The sequence below is a fragment of the Punica granatum genome, chromosome 2, assembly GCF_007655135.1.
Source record: "Punica granatum isolate Tunisia-2019 chromosome 2, ASM765513v2, whole genome shotgun sequence".
In the NCBI taxonomy this organism is placed as follows: domain Eukaryota; kingdom Viridiplantae; phylum Streptophyta; class Magnoliopsida; order Myrtales; family Lythraceae; genus Punica; species Punica granatum.
This window is the reverse complement of record NC_045128.1, coordinates 33,937,113-33,951,766: the sequence shown is the minus strand read 5'-3', so window position 1 is coordinate 33,951,766 and position 14,654 is coordinate 33,937,113. Positions and strand designations below refer to the sequence as shown.

Below are 14,654 nucleotides of genomic sequence, written 5' to 3'. Positions count from 1 at the left end.
CGGCCTACTAAAGAATAAACTCTCACAACGTGAATTTTCTGCATTCACAAAAAACTCGAATTTGAGATTTTACTTAAATAAAAATAAGCGCTGAATCACTTAAATAAATTCATATTTATTATAATTCAAATTTTAATTTTACATAAATTGGTATTCGTTAGTCCTAATAAAATTTCAAAAAACTATGTTAGCGTACGATCATCAGTAATGTGATAGATAAAAGGCGGGAGTTGGGGTGGTGGTGGGGGTGATGGAACGACAACTGTCCGCCGCCGGTAGGGTGGCGCCGCACGAAATTAATGGGTGGCGGAGAGGAGTAGACGGAGGATATCTTGGGACTTGAAGCAGATCGCACACAAAGATTTTTCTTAATTTATTCATAATATATATTTTTGGGATAAGTTATATATAAATGACCATTAATTAGACGGGACAGCTATATCTATGTGCTGTTCAGCCTATAAACTTTTGATGATGCATAGCCTTTCTTTTCTTTTGGTTTCTTTCCAGGTCTTGCGCTTTTCAGAATAGTGTATTGATTGGCATGTGATTGCCGGCCATCGAAATTGAACCAAAGAGGAGGAAATAAACGGGCAAAAATGTCTGTTATGTCTACCGGCAAAGGGAGCTGGAGCCTCGGCCTCAGGGGTCACCGGTAACTTCGCATTCGGGGGCCAACGGCCCGCGGAACGACACTACTGAGATTAAGGTGCAAATTAGTATCTAACCGAGTGAGTAGGGGAACCCACTATTCCCATCCCACTCCTGTCCTGTATTATCGTATCTCGATTACAAGTCTTGGTCCTGCACTCGTATCTTATCAGGGCCTACATTGGACTATCACGAATCCACATTTAGATAAAATTGGGCCCATGCCCAATAATGATGTCCATACTTCAAAAATGTTGTTCTGTCATTTCACAAATTATGAGATCTGTTTTGATTATTCGTGGTTTCCGACTATAAGTTATCAGAAAGAATAAATCACAATTAAGAATTTAAATGAATTGGAAACAGGTGCTTCGTCGAATCACTCTCTACTGAGAAAAATCGATAATCGAAAGTATGACTATTACAAGCTCCGGACAAATGTCGCTAGCTGTGCTAATCAGCCTGCGTGGCTAAGGTAATCTGATAGAGCGAACTATGCCAGCATTAAAAACCTCATATACTCGGAACGAACAGCATGTAAAGACTATATACTCTGATCTGAATCTGACACGAATGTAGTCCCTCTAAATCCACTGAAGCATGCCGAGAAGTATCGTCAAGATGATCGGCCACGGAGGACATCCTTGCACGAGTGAGCTTGCTGTGAAGAGATAAGATTGAGCTTCTATAAGTTCGGTTCTCATGATATGTCACCAAAGTAACTAAACGGGTAGAAAAAGAACTGTCGAAAGTATTCAAGCAGGGAACTTAAGGAGAAAGAAACCCAGAGGAAATAAAGAGATTGATCCAATTTCAGTTTTTGTGATCTGAGATGTACCATCGTTTGCACCACTGTCTGCAACATTAGGCGATACAGTAGATTTATTCGAGGACGGAATCCCGAGCCTTAAGCAATCCAATCCAATGGCACCTTGTGAGTTCCGAAAGAGAGAAACCATACTAGTAAGTGAAATTCCTTGGGAAAACTCAGTACGATACGAGCTTCTTCTTGACATCTTAACAATGACTATACTAACTCCGGTGAAACCACTTACATTGTTTGAAGCATGGGAAGACACTAACATTCAGGAGATTGTAGTAGCCCTCGTCACACAGACAATTGTATGAAAGGGGCGATGTCCTGTTGCAAGACCCGCCTCCGCAATCGGCCCAATGACAAGCTGCACGGACAAATCAAGGAGCTCATTAATTTGAAACGGAAACCTTATCGATCAATTTACTTCTGACAGTTGGTACATTAGCAAAGCTTAGGGATCGTTGATTACGGTTAAAGACAGACTCATTGGCTGCATGAGATTTCTCCTGTATGCTGGGTTGGCCTTTCGTACACGAGCTATCAAGCGAGCCTGCAGAACACGACGAAGAGAAAGAGTATTTGTTAAGAATATGCAAAACTCAACATCAGAGAATCACAGATGCCTTTCCCTCATAAGTGTTTACAACAGTTATGCGAGCGTTGAAGAGATTAAGATGCAATCAATCAGCACAAGTTACTAGCTAATACTATGTATCATTAACATCTCACTCACTAACAGTCCTACTTCGGCATCACCATATTGTCAATCCGAGAGCCGGACACTATGATCGCAACGTTCGGGATTTCAGTGATTTACAGTTAGGGATGACACAGGGGAGGAACTTGAGATTCTGAAACTGCTTCCAGCCTGCCTCGCACTCGCACTCGTAAGGGTGAGTAATGTTGCCGGAGACCTTGCAACTCCCTTTCCCACATTCCATTCCTTTGCACAAATCCTCTGCATAGGACACATGAGTAACCCGACATGGAAAGGGAGGAAAGAAACGGCAATCAGATGAAGAATCAATGGAATTGACAACATTTCAGCAATCCCCAACAACATCTTGGGTACCCACAAAAAATCACTAGCAACACATCTAAAGAGCTCAAAACCTCGACCAACATCTATTTTGCAATAGAAGCAAAAGGGTTTCCACTGGAAATGAAATAAGGGAAGATCTGAGCAGGAACCTGGTAAAGGCGAGAGGAGGGGGGGCAAGAAATTCCCAACTGAAGGAGGCAGGTGTTGAGGAAGAACAGCAGCTAATAGGACAACAAACAACAGATCCTTCGAGGCCGCCATGTTCATACCAGCTATCGAAGTGTCTGGAAAAGTTGAGTAGAACAGGGGAGCTGGGGAAGAAGATGACAGCACGTGTGGGAGCGTTACCAGAACAGAGATTTTTCAAACGAGGTTGTGAAGTAATTAATGAACAGTTGGTTGGACAGCGGATGAAATGTTTCATTGGAAGTTTCTAAAGACGGGTGTTTCTTTCCAAGGCCAGGGTGGGCAATTCATATTGGGTCAACGTGGCTTACCTATGATTCGGTGGCGAGTGTGGTAAGGCGGGTGGTTGGGAGTTGGGCTCTTGGCCATGTCGTGGTAACAGTTAGACTGCTGTTGATCCATTACCATCATCATAAATCTTGAGTTCACAACCTCAGCCTGATTTAATGTTTAGTCCGTAGTTTACGCAGAGATACCTCAACTTCATACCCTAATGCGGCTAAGGCAATTTTGTCTGGTAAAAAGTTTGCGTCTCGGGAAAGCAACTATCGAATATCCTGATCCAGGACCACATTTTTAGGTTATTCGGTTCAGCTTGATACGGATCTTCTTAGAGCTAGGGCTCTAGGGGTAGTGGGCGACGTGGTAGAACGCAGCGGAGATATAGTAGAGGCATGGCCATGGACGGTGGTGCCGGTGGGAGAGTCGTCCTGTAAAGAGTAAAATCGTCGAGGAGAGTGTAGAGGATTAGAGAGGAAATTCTAAATAAGAAATTTGACTTACAGGTTTTTTTGTATGAGAAAATGCGATTGTAAAAAGTCTCATAGTAAGTGAAGTACTCTAAGATATTTGTAGCCCTATCAATGTGTGATTTTAGTCGACCAGTCTCGTAATTCAGCATTCAGGGTGGTCATCTATTAGTATCCTGAACTAGTGTCCATATCAGATCTTAACTGAGTCGAATCTTCAATTTCGATTGAACTTGTGGCCATTGCCTTCCCGTACCTACCGCGCTAGGGAAGTTGCCTAACCTTTTAGGCAAGTTTAGCCATGTAGGTAAGCAGGCCAAGTACATTTAGACTGCCAACTTCCATAATCTAGGCAGATATTATGGAGCTATGAGGCCCGAAGCTAAGCAGCAATCACCAGAAAATCACTCAGAAAACCATGGCATAAAGTAGAATTTCCCAGCAAAAAAGTTGACACCAATAATAAGGAATCGAGGATGGATCTTATAGTCCCAGTGGGCTGGCCCAGCCCATGAAGGAGAATAGGAACAAGAAAACAGACAGCATTGCGAAGCCCATTTGCAATCTATGTCCGACGATCTTAGGATTGAGATGAACTGTTACGATAGAGAACAGACGCATTATGGAAGTCCATACTTGGAAACATTTGTAGAGAGATGGCCCCTTCAAGTTTTCACCTTAACCATTAGTTAATCTGTAATATATGGCTAAGTCGCAGTTTGTGGATCGATTGTCTTCCTTTAACTCCGTACCATTTAGCGGCTAATATGATCTTATCGCACCGGTGTACACTTTGTTAGGAAAGTAGCCGGACTTCTTTTGCCATAGTCCAATCTTCCTTATGGAATTCGAAAGCGAGATGCAAATCTGTGATCCAAAAAAGTTCCAGTTTGATGTCTTCTTACAAAAGTTTTTAACTGTGTATAGGGACTATAACATCTTCTGCATATAATTGTTACAAGCTTATCCTCTAAACATCGGCATCAATCGTTTAAACCTGTGGCCGGAAGGATTACCGGAATCAAATTGGAGTCCTACAACAGGGGCAATGCGGATGATTGGCGATCCACGGAAGGAGACACTCGGTATGGTACTTGTGGGAGCACGAAAGATCCATCACTCGATGCTCGCCTACCCGGAAATCATCCAAGCAAACCGCGCAGACTTTCCGTTCCGACTTATGTAACCTGCCGAATCCCAAGTTCCAAGTCCTACTGATCAGCATCCTGGAACTCGCCTTCGCTCCCGATCTGTTCTTGTTTCCTCCATCCACGCCCTGCTGCCGATGATCCTTAACCGTCCTGTCAGTTTATTGTACAAAATAAAAGTTCAGGTTCTGAAAACCAAGAAACAAATCCGTAGCAGAGGACAATCGAGGGCTCCGTGTTCGATGAAATTCCTGAAAGAAGAAAGGGAGGCAGACCTTGAAGAAGGATGGAGGTAGCCGAGCTTCTGCTCCAGCCTCCGGCGGGCCATCAGGGCGGTCTCGTCCAGCGGTGAGCTCGTCGGATCCGTCCGTTCCCTTAAGTAATCCCGGCCGCTGCAGCCGAGGTGGTCTCCTTGGCGGGCCGGGAGCGGTCTCCTCCGCGGAGCCACCCCAACTCCGGGCAACATCGACGCCATTTTCGTCTCTCAATCTGGAAAAGAATCCCTCCGGCCCTTCGACGACGGGATGCAGATCTATAATGCAGCCAGTCCTGTTGAAAACTGATGTGATGAATATTCAAGAGAGGTGAACTTTCGTGCAAGCTTTCTCACCTCCCGGTTTTGGCCTCTTTGGGGAAGGGAAAGACCAGAGGAAGCTTCCCTTCCGCCATAACTTCAATCCTTCCGCCACCATAACCGCCTGTTTCTGAGAAATTTCCCTGAAATTTTCAATATTCCAGAGAAAAGGGAAAACAAAGAAGAAGTAATTCGGGAACTTCTTCCCCCTGCGGGCCCATACTTTGGCCCAATGCCATAATCTCCATTGTTGGGCCTAGGATTAACTAATATCGTGCACTTTTTTCTAGAAAAAAATATAATAATATGAAATATACAATGTATATGTAATTTTTAATCTATGGAAAAAGAAGAAGAAGAAAAGATAACACTTTGCCCAAAAACATTTTGTCAAGTGTCAGTTTGGTCACTGATGTATAATTTACATCACACTTGATATTTCCAAAAGCGTGTCACTTTGACCACTAACGAATCTATCTAGTATCATATTGTTCTTTCGTAATTAATTGCCATCACATTATCAATTAATATTTCTAAAAGTGTGCAGGTTGATCCTTATCGCTTGTAGTTTTTAATTTATAACATTAATTATAAAATAATTCAAAAATCTTAAACATCTTATCTGAAACAATGAAAATCTTAAACGTGGATTGCGGGGGCGAGTGAGTGGCTTTTTGGCACTCGCGCCTCTCTCCCTTTTTTTTTTTCCAATTTCAGTTTCATTTTTTTTCTTTTTATAATGGGGTGTTTGGATTTTACCCCACTATCTCTATAATGTGAATACTCTGTAAGTCTATGTAACATGTAAGTTTAGCTATAGATCGTGCAGGTTACCTATGAGGGAGTATTTTTCTATATTGTTTTCGGTGATTTAATATAGAAGATTTGTGATACAAGTGTTGAATCCCTATAACCAATCCACTTTGATAAAAAAAACATTTTCAAATTATCACCAATTTAGATGGTCTTTTTTATTTGTAATATTAGAAATAGCATTATTTTTTCAATGAAACGCAAAACTTATTCATTTTTGTTATGGACTTTGTTGTTACGATGAGGTGCTTCTAATGAATATGGAGCGACTAATATATGTAAAATTCAATCTTTTAGAATTATCGGGCCACTTAAAGCATATTGTATTACGATCTTATGTTTCTAATTAGAATTATTGAAATTCAAATTAAGATTAGCAAGTCAAAATATTACCTTATATACCATATGAAATATAAATTGGTAAAACTCTTTTAAAAGTACTTTTGGATCATTTGATATCAATTGAAAATTCATAATTTTCACATTATAATGTAATTTTTTCATTAGTTTTAATTATACTCCATATTAGTTATTACATAAATATTACAATAAACTAAAAAATTTCGACTCGCAACAATGTGTGAGAGTTGCACCCTATATACTTTAATTTTAAAAATAAATTATATATGCTAATATGCACTGGATAGTATAGATTATGCTTTTAATGAAAATTCATTCTTTCAATAATTGCTTGAAATTCACGAGCATATTACATTGTGTCTTAAATTATAACATATTTTCAGAAATTGAACCAAACCTATCATTTCTATTTGCCAAATGACCTTTTTCCAACCCGCGGGCATTGTCCTAGTAGTGAATTATAATATAACAATTTTGAAAACTCAATAAAATAAAAAATTATAGAAAATGAAAAAAATGCAAAGAGAATTATGAAATGAAACAAATTAACTGTTAATGATCAGCAAAGTGATATTACGGAAGGCTATGAAGCAAAGTGTCTTCTACGGGAAAAAAGATTATATACATGATAAGCGGAAAAGCATTCTAGCAACCCCGCCCAACCCGTGATAAAGAGGAAAAAAATGCGATATTTATGCCCGACCTTTGGATCGAGATGACCCCGTCCAAATTGAGGATAGGTCTTCAGGATCGATGTTTTAGGTTTAAATTGTACAGATAATTAGAGGATGCAATGGAGACAATTAATCAATATATAAGAGGGACGTACGAGTCTCGGAAATGAACTAAAAAGCCAGGGGGAAATGAACAAAACAAAGAAAAGAGAGGCCAAGAGAAGTAAAAAGGGATGGAAACATGCAGAAAACATACCCCGTGATTGACGACTAATCTAATCCTCCTCGAAATATTTATTGTTCACAAAACTTCTCATCATATTTATTTTTTTTATAGGAAAAAAAATCCGATACATGACATGTAACCTAATCACAAATTCATTCAGGGATATATGATGATTATGAAGGTAGGATTACGATATCTGTTTCAAGTGTGGACGTTTCTTACTAGGAAAGTTGCCAATAGGGCAAATATTTCCCTTAATGGAAATGGAGAATGAAATGCAAATCTACGAACTGAAAAATCAAACATATGCATACAATTAATTGTTACAGCCTAATCCTCTAAGCTAGCATGAACAAACGATCTCTTTAACCTGCCGATTTAGTATCAGAATTAATTAAATGGCATCCTAGAACAGGGGCAAATGCTGATGATCGGCGAGCCACGGAAGTAGACACTGAGGATGGTACTTGTGGGATGATCTAGCCGATTTAATTATAGGGGTATTTACCTAAAATGGCTCATGGTTTGCCCGTTTTGTCAAATCTATCATATACTTTTTTTTGTCAAATCTATCCCATGGTTTACTTTTTACATCAAATTTATCCCGGCGTTATCTTTTCCGTCGACATCTAACGGCCGTGCTGACGTGGCGACTACGTGGCAAGTGTGGCCCACTATCTCTCCACGTGCCACGTCAGCACGGCCGTTAGATGTCGACGGAAAAGATAACGTCGGGATAGATTTGATGTAAAAAGTAAACCATGGGATATATTTGATCAAAAAAAACATATGATAGATTTGACAAAACGGACAAACCATGGACCATTTTAGGTAAAACCCCTATAATTATATCGGTGTCCTACAACAGGGCAATGCGGATGATCAGTAATCCACCGAAGGAGTCACTCAGAATGGTACTTGTAGGAGCATGGAAGATCTATTACTCGCTGCTCGCCTCCCCGGAGATTATCCAAACAAACCGCCCACACTTTTCGTCGTCCCTGACTTATGTAACCTGTTGAGTTGCAAACTTCCACGTCTTACCCAGCAGTCTCCTTGAGCTCGCCTTCTCACCTGATCTGCTCGTCTCCTCCATCCCTACTCGGTTGCAGATGAATCAGATGATCCTTTATCGTTCTGTCAGTTTATTCATCGAAAAACTTCAGATTCTGGAACTTCAACGACAAATTTATATATAGCGGACAGACAATAACAAAGATATAATAAAAGACGGTTCAGTCATTCTAATTAGTTAATGGAAAGGCAGGCATAATTTGTTGAAGAATATTGATAAAGGTACCAGACCCGAGCTTCTGCTCTAGCCTCCAGCAGGCCGTCAGGGTGACCTCGTCCATCTCGGAGCTTGCCACTTCCAGCGACTCGGTTCTCTTGCTCAAGTACTCCCGGCCGCTGACGAGTTGGTCTCCTCGGCGGGTCTGGAGCAGTCTCCTCCTCAGAGCCACCAGAACTCCAAGCGACATTGACGCCATTTCTACTCTCTCAATTTGAGAATGAGATGCAAAATCTATTGGCCCAGCTTGTCATCCGATGAATACATTGAGGAAAAGTCAAACTTTCCTGCGGATCCTCGCAATCGAAATTTGACCTCTTCCGAGAAGCGAAAGACTAAACTAAAGAGTTCTGCCAACAGCCGTAATGGCTGTTTCAGTTTAAGAGATTTCCGGATTTGTTTGGTTTTTTAAATAATAAATTTTATTCTACCCAACTCAACTTAATTATTTTTTAAATTTAACACTCCAATCATAACTGTTTTATCTTTTTTTTTTCTATTTAATAATAATATTTCATTCGTACATTTTCCTAACTGATTTTATAATGAATTTTTTAATAATAAATTCATTATATATTTTTACATCTATATATAAATATATATTCTCACACATCCATATATTTGTCAACATTTGTAATCATTACACAAAATTAAGTTATCGAAAACCAAAAGCAAGCCTAATGATCCTATCCTATCCTTGAAAATCATGTAATAAACAAGGAAGAATCAAAACTTTTTTTTATTTATATAAGTGATGAAATCTGAGAGAATGTACATAATATACTTGTCCAAAGAGAACCATTAAAGAAGACTATTAACACCAAGACCAAAATTTTCCAAGCAGTTAAAGAGAATCTAAATTTAAACTATAGATTCGGAATAGATCGAACTTTAATGGCTTGTTTGGTTTGCAAATGTGATTTTAAAATCATAACTTTAACCTACTTCTACCTACAACAAAACAAAATAACTCATACAAAGTCAAAAAGTAAGCCCCATTTATACCACTTTTTTTCACAACAAAACAAAATAATTTATACAAAGTCAAATGGTAGGCCCCATTTATACTACTCTTTTTCAAAATCAAAATCTGATTTTAAAATCATACTTTAAAACCAAACGCAGCATAAGTTATTAATCTATTGCAAAAGAGAGAAAACAATGATGCGTTTCTGTTGAAAAACATGAGCGTTTTATGCCCACCATATTTGATAAACATAGCAGTCCAGCATAAGCGCAATACAATATAATCAAGCTTTTGGCCTTTAAAATGATAAACCCATTTCATTTCATATGCCAAATTCTCAACTTGTTTGCGAACATCAAACCTGTTTAGAATACTCCTCCAAAGAGCATGAGTAATTGGACATGTAAAGAACATATGGTCTCAAAATTCAAGTTGTAAACTATAGAATTCAAGTTCCAAACTACGGAATTCAAACCGTTACAGTAAGTCCCAATTCCAGTAGTTTCTCTTTTCTAGCAAGCCTAACTTTCAAAGCAAACCAACAAATAAAAGAGGCCATTTGAATGTTTCACATGAAACAAATTGCTTTATCCTATCCAACCTTTGCTTCTTTTGTTTAGAGTTGCTCCCAAGCTAGGGTAGAAGTAAATTGTCTAGATCTAGATTCAGTCCAAATGATAGTATCTTGCTACTGCAACTGGAGAGCAGACATTACTAACTTCAATTCCTCGCTTGGACGTCGGATGTTCGAGGCCATTCATATCTACCAGACTTTAGAACATAATTTACCTTTATGTCTTTTCCAATAGTTGGGAAGCATAAAAATTCCTTCGAACAATAATCCGAGAGAGAGATATGTCCAATAGTCGTGGGTCATGCTAAGAGAAAATGCTCTCACCTAAACACACATTATACCTGATAAATGGTTTTATTAAACGTCGCAGCTGCAGCATCTTGTTCCAACTCCATCACCAATTAGTAAGGGCTTTCAGTATCCAAAAACTCCATGAGCAATCAAATTCTGGGATGCACGGAAATATGGATATGTTATCTTATTGTAGTTTTGTTTTTTCTTCTCTATTATCTTATGACTATAGTTTTCAACCAACAAAAAGAGTTGAGAAGGTAACACCATCTAATAATTGAGATTTCATATTTGAGTTTCATAGCGAGACTATTCACATTTCTTATTTGCTATATTTTTTATTTTTTTATATACTAAGCCAATGAGCCTTCATTGTAATTGGAAAGAAAAATATAATAATTTTGATCAAACAATAGAAGCAAGTTACTCTTTGATATTTAAACTTTGGGTGCGTGTTTATTTTTACTACCCAAACTTAGGAAATTAAAATTTTACTTTGATTGAAATATTACCATGCCTTACCTCCCGTCAATATCTATGTTTTGTGTCAATAGTCCATCTCCTGACGATATATATTATCTTAATAAACAATTTTGCAAGTGCGCGCAGTTGCACGAGCACGGACTCTGGTTTGTATTTATTTACAGTGCAAAATCTAAACCAGTGCAAGTCAGATTAACTAAAGACATGAAAATGCAGGGCATAATTAATATTCATCTTTCTTCCTCTTTGCATAAGAAAAAAGGGTTTCTAATTCAAAAGTTAAAACAAATATAAAAGAGAATCTTTTGGAAGATAAATAATAGACATATTCCATTTTGCTTGGTTTATTTATCGAATCGAATTTAACTTTACTTTACTTTTCTCTCAATTTAACAACATAATTATTATATTTTTATTTTTTCAAATTCTCTATCATAATTTTTCTTATATATTATTACAATAATTTTTTTAATACTAAATTCTCTCAATTATTCTATACTTTTTCTTCAATTTAACAACACAATTATTAAATTCTCTCAACTATTTAATATTTTTTTCCTCAATTCAACAATACATTAATTATTTTTTTTCCAACTACTTTTATTTTTATCTCCTCAAATCAAATTAAATTTAATTATCAAGTGCAATGTGAATTGCTATGCAGGAAAAAAAAAGTGATGGAACTGTTACCTTGTATTTGAAATTTTGACTTTTGGGACCTTTGTAGTTGTGAAAGTATAGAAAAAAAGATAAAGAAAAAACAACAACTCAATTATTTATATTTAATTACAATTAAAATAAGGCACTTCTTCAATATTCCAACTTATTTTCGGGTACTGAAAAAAGTGACGACGACATCAAAAACCGAATTTGTTTCAAAATTTTGCAAATATTCTCACTTTTTTCTTTTACGCAAAATGACACATAAGAATTTGGTGGGAGAAAAGATTGGAGAAGAAGAGGGGTCGTGGGGTCCCCTCAACTGGCCACCACCGCACCATCCAGACCGCTGGTGACTTCAGAAGGCGGTCTTCTTGGAATTTACTAGCAAAGGATTCTACAACTAATGTTGTACTTTCTTGGGAAAAAAAATGTATATCTACGCTATATTTTATCTATGCAAAAAAATAAAAAATAAAGAATGATATAATAAAGCCCTTCAGTGACCAGGCCCGGCACGGCCAATATATGCCAGATTGAAATGAATCGGTGCAATTTGAGAAAAGGCGTCCAACATGTATCGGATAATTAGAAGATGTGTCGGCTACAATCTTTAAGAACGTTAGGGCAATAGGACAGCGTGGTACAAGTGAGTTCTAGCTGAGGGCCTCCTTGGTACATATGTAGGGGCAAAGAGGAGTTAATGGAGATTAAAACAAACATAAAACACTCCACGTGATTGACAACTAATTTAATCCCGATAGCTCCTCCTCGGTGTATTATTATTATAGACAAGCCATGGACGATGATTGTGACGGTAGGGTTAGCATTTGTCTGATGTATGGATTCGATATTTCTCGATCAAACAATGCCCATGCATGCTTTTATAATTTCCGTTGTGATATGGTTATCGTTACCCTGAGCATATCGAGACAATTTAATTACCCTTTTGTCATTCTCGTCGATATAGTGCGTTTTCGGTGTCAAGAGGTGATTGTGATACGAGGGTATGAGATTAACATGATACCATGCATGTACGGCCCAAATAGATAAGAGGATCTTCCGATATATCTAGAGATTTTTGTTTTTCAATTATTTTCGATATAGGATTAACTCATGTTCTTAAAATTTCAAAACTCGTCTTCATGTGCTGAACTGTGATTTTCCATATTTGCCATCACATGCTACATGCCTTACCCTTCACAACCGACCGCGAGCGAAGTTTACAAGTGACTGAGTCCGTGTACAATCCAAAAATTTGAAGTAATAGGATCGTATGATCCAATCATCTTATATATTCAGAGATACATTCTCAATTTTCTGATACGAGATTAACTCTCTTATTCTTGACTTCCAATAGGCTTCTCGATTAGTTTATGGGATTCATAGCAGGATTAATTATTCATTGCTAAGTGGTCTGCCATTTTTTGGTGCGTAATATTGTTATAACATCTTTTTTAAAAATAAAAATAAAAGAAACCGATAGATATATATTCATGGGTACAGTAATTGAAGAAAACAAATTATGGCTGTCAAAGTCTCAAGGATCTTTGCCTGTCATGTCTGTGTGTCTCTCTGATCTCTCTCTAGCTTGACAGTTCCTAAAAAGATTGGGTTGATAATTTATCTTCATTATCCCAATCTAACATCTTAAGGTGTGAATTTCAAGTGATTAGTGAGTTAATTAATGTCAATGACAAATTAAGAAGAAGGCCACATTCTTTTCTTGTTCTTGTAGGCCTTAACTCGCAAACTACTCCTTTATTTATGGTACTTACGCATCGTACGGAGCTCCAACTAATTTTTGATCCTCCCAAATAAAATTTGGAAGGTTTCTCATGTAATTTCTCCTCCAAAATGAATAGCTTCTTAGATTTAATCTTTTTCTCTAATATAACTTTTTGGTGTAGACTAATGACTATCCTTAAACTGAAATCACAACTATCAACAACTGTAATTGTTCCGGAATATGTTTGTCAAATTTTTGGTACTTGACTTAGGGAAGATTGTTATGTGACTGGTGGGAGACTTTATTTTTATTTTTATTTTTTTGGTAATTGGTGGGAGACTTGACTTACTTTGCTAACAAAGACTCAACCATCACAATTGTACCTCCCAAGGTAATTAAGTGTGGGCTCTCTCTTGCTAGAACGGACGTAGGACACACAAAGTCTATTTATGGTCTCTCTAGCCAAATTTATGCTGCGTTTGGTTTCATAGTAAGATTTTAAAATTAGATTTTGATTTTGAAAAAGAGTGGTATAAATGGGGTCCACCGTTTGATTTTGTATGAATTATTTTGTTTTGTTATGAAAAAAAGTAGTATAAATGGAACCCACTCTTTGATTTTGTATAAATTATTTTGTTTTGTTATGAATAGAATTAGATTAAAATTGTGATTTTAAAATTACATTCACAAACTAAACAATCCATTAAATTCGTAGATACTTCCCATTATGTGGATGACTATGTGGCTTTGTCATCCTCCCAACGACCACTCTTCATTCTGTCGTCTCCATCACATAAAACAGTATCTCACTAAGTCCAGGGGACATAAAGGCTCCTATCTTCCTACCCCACCTAGCCTGTCTTTTATAAAACAACAACGCGCAGTCGACGGTCGAACGTAGCCGGAGGGTTCAGGTCGCTACCAACGACTAGGCTGGCAAGGTAAATGTATTGCAACATTGTTACAAAGAACAAAAGACATGTTATCTCCACGCGGATTAGTACGATTGTACGAGGTGGATAATGAATGAATTCTAGGATTAAACCATATGTGGATCTAGCATGTCCCCAGGTTTATGGGAATCTCGATCGTTTTAGAGATGAATCTTCTTGTGTTAGAATCTCCTTGCTATAGCTAACGCAAAGTTCCATAATTAGGAAAAGTTCTATTGGTACGTCACGGGAATCATTTTCTATTATTGAATTGGATTGACGGGTCCTCCACTAAAAAAGATACATTTCGTCTAGCGATTGATGGAACGATAGAGGACGCAGATCCCAAAGGAAAGTAGAGGGCAAGGGAATGGGGCACGTGCGAAGCTGTTTGGCAGTACAATCGATGGGTCCCATGTTCCTCACAAGCCATTAGCCCAAACCCCAAGGGCGAGGGGGAGGGGATCTTCCTCTTCCTTCCCGATTG

The 14,654-nt window shown here is 37.9% G+C and overlaps 2 protein-coding genes across 4 annotated transcripts; both read right to left on the bottom strand.

The window, feature by feature from the left end:
• Positions 1 to 1,021: 1,021 nt before the first annotated feature.
• Positions 1,022 to 2,971, bottom strand: LOC116194387 (delta-like protein 3). The gene is made up of 6 exons (XM_031523201.1): positions 2,660 to 2,971; positions 2,286 to 2,426; positions 1,938 to 2,018; positions 1,707 to 1,832; positions 1,490 to 1,582; positions 1,022 to 1,312 (listed from the first exon to the last, which is right to left on the bottom strand). The coding sequence occupies exons 1-6, from the start codon at positions 2,775 to 2,777 to the stop codon at positions 1,236 to 1,238; spliced, it is 636 nt and encodes a 211-aa protein (XP_031379061.1). The 5' UTR covers positions 2,778 to 2,971; the 3' UTR covers positions 1,022 to 1,235.
• Positions 2,972 to 4,313: 1,342 nt separating this feature from the next.
• LOC116194255 (E3 ubiquitin-protein ligase BIG BROTHER-like) lies at positions 4,314 to 5,354 on the bottom strand. Of its 3 annotated transcripts, none has more exons than XM_031523019.1 (3): positions 5,204 to 5,354; positions 4,869 to 5,125; positions 4,314 to 4,746 (listed from the first exon to the last, which is right to left on the bottom strand). In XM_031523019.1, exons 1-3 carry the CDS (start codon positions 5,283 to 5,285, stop codon positions 4,738 to 4,740), a joined length of 348 nt encoding a protein of 115 aa, XP_031378879.1. In that variant the 5' UTR covers positions 5,286 to 5,354; the 3' UTR covers positions 4,314 to 4,737. The 3 variants fall into 3 exon arrangements, with proteins under 3 accessions (XP_031378879.1, XP_031378880.1, XP_031378878.1); XM_031523020.1 differs by having other exon boundaries at positions 4,869 to 5,142; positions 5,204 to 5,323; XM_031523018.1 differs by having other exon boundaries at positions 4,869 to 5,301.
• Positions 5,355 to 14,654: the final 9,300 nt, after the last annotated feature.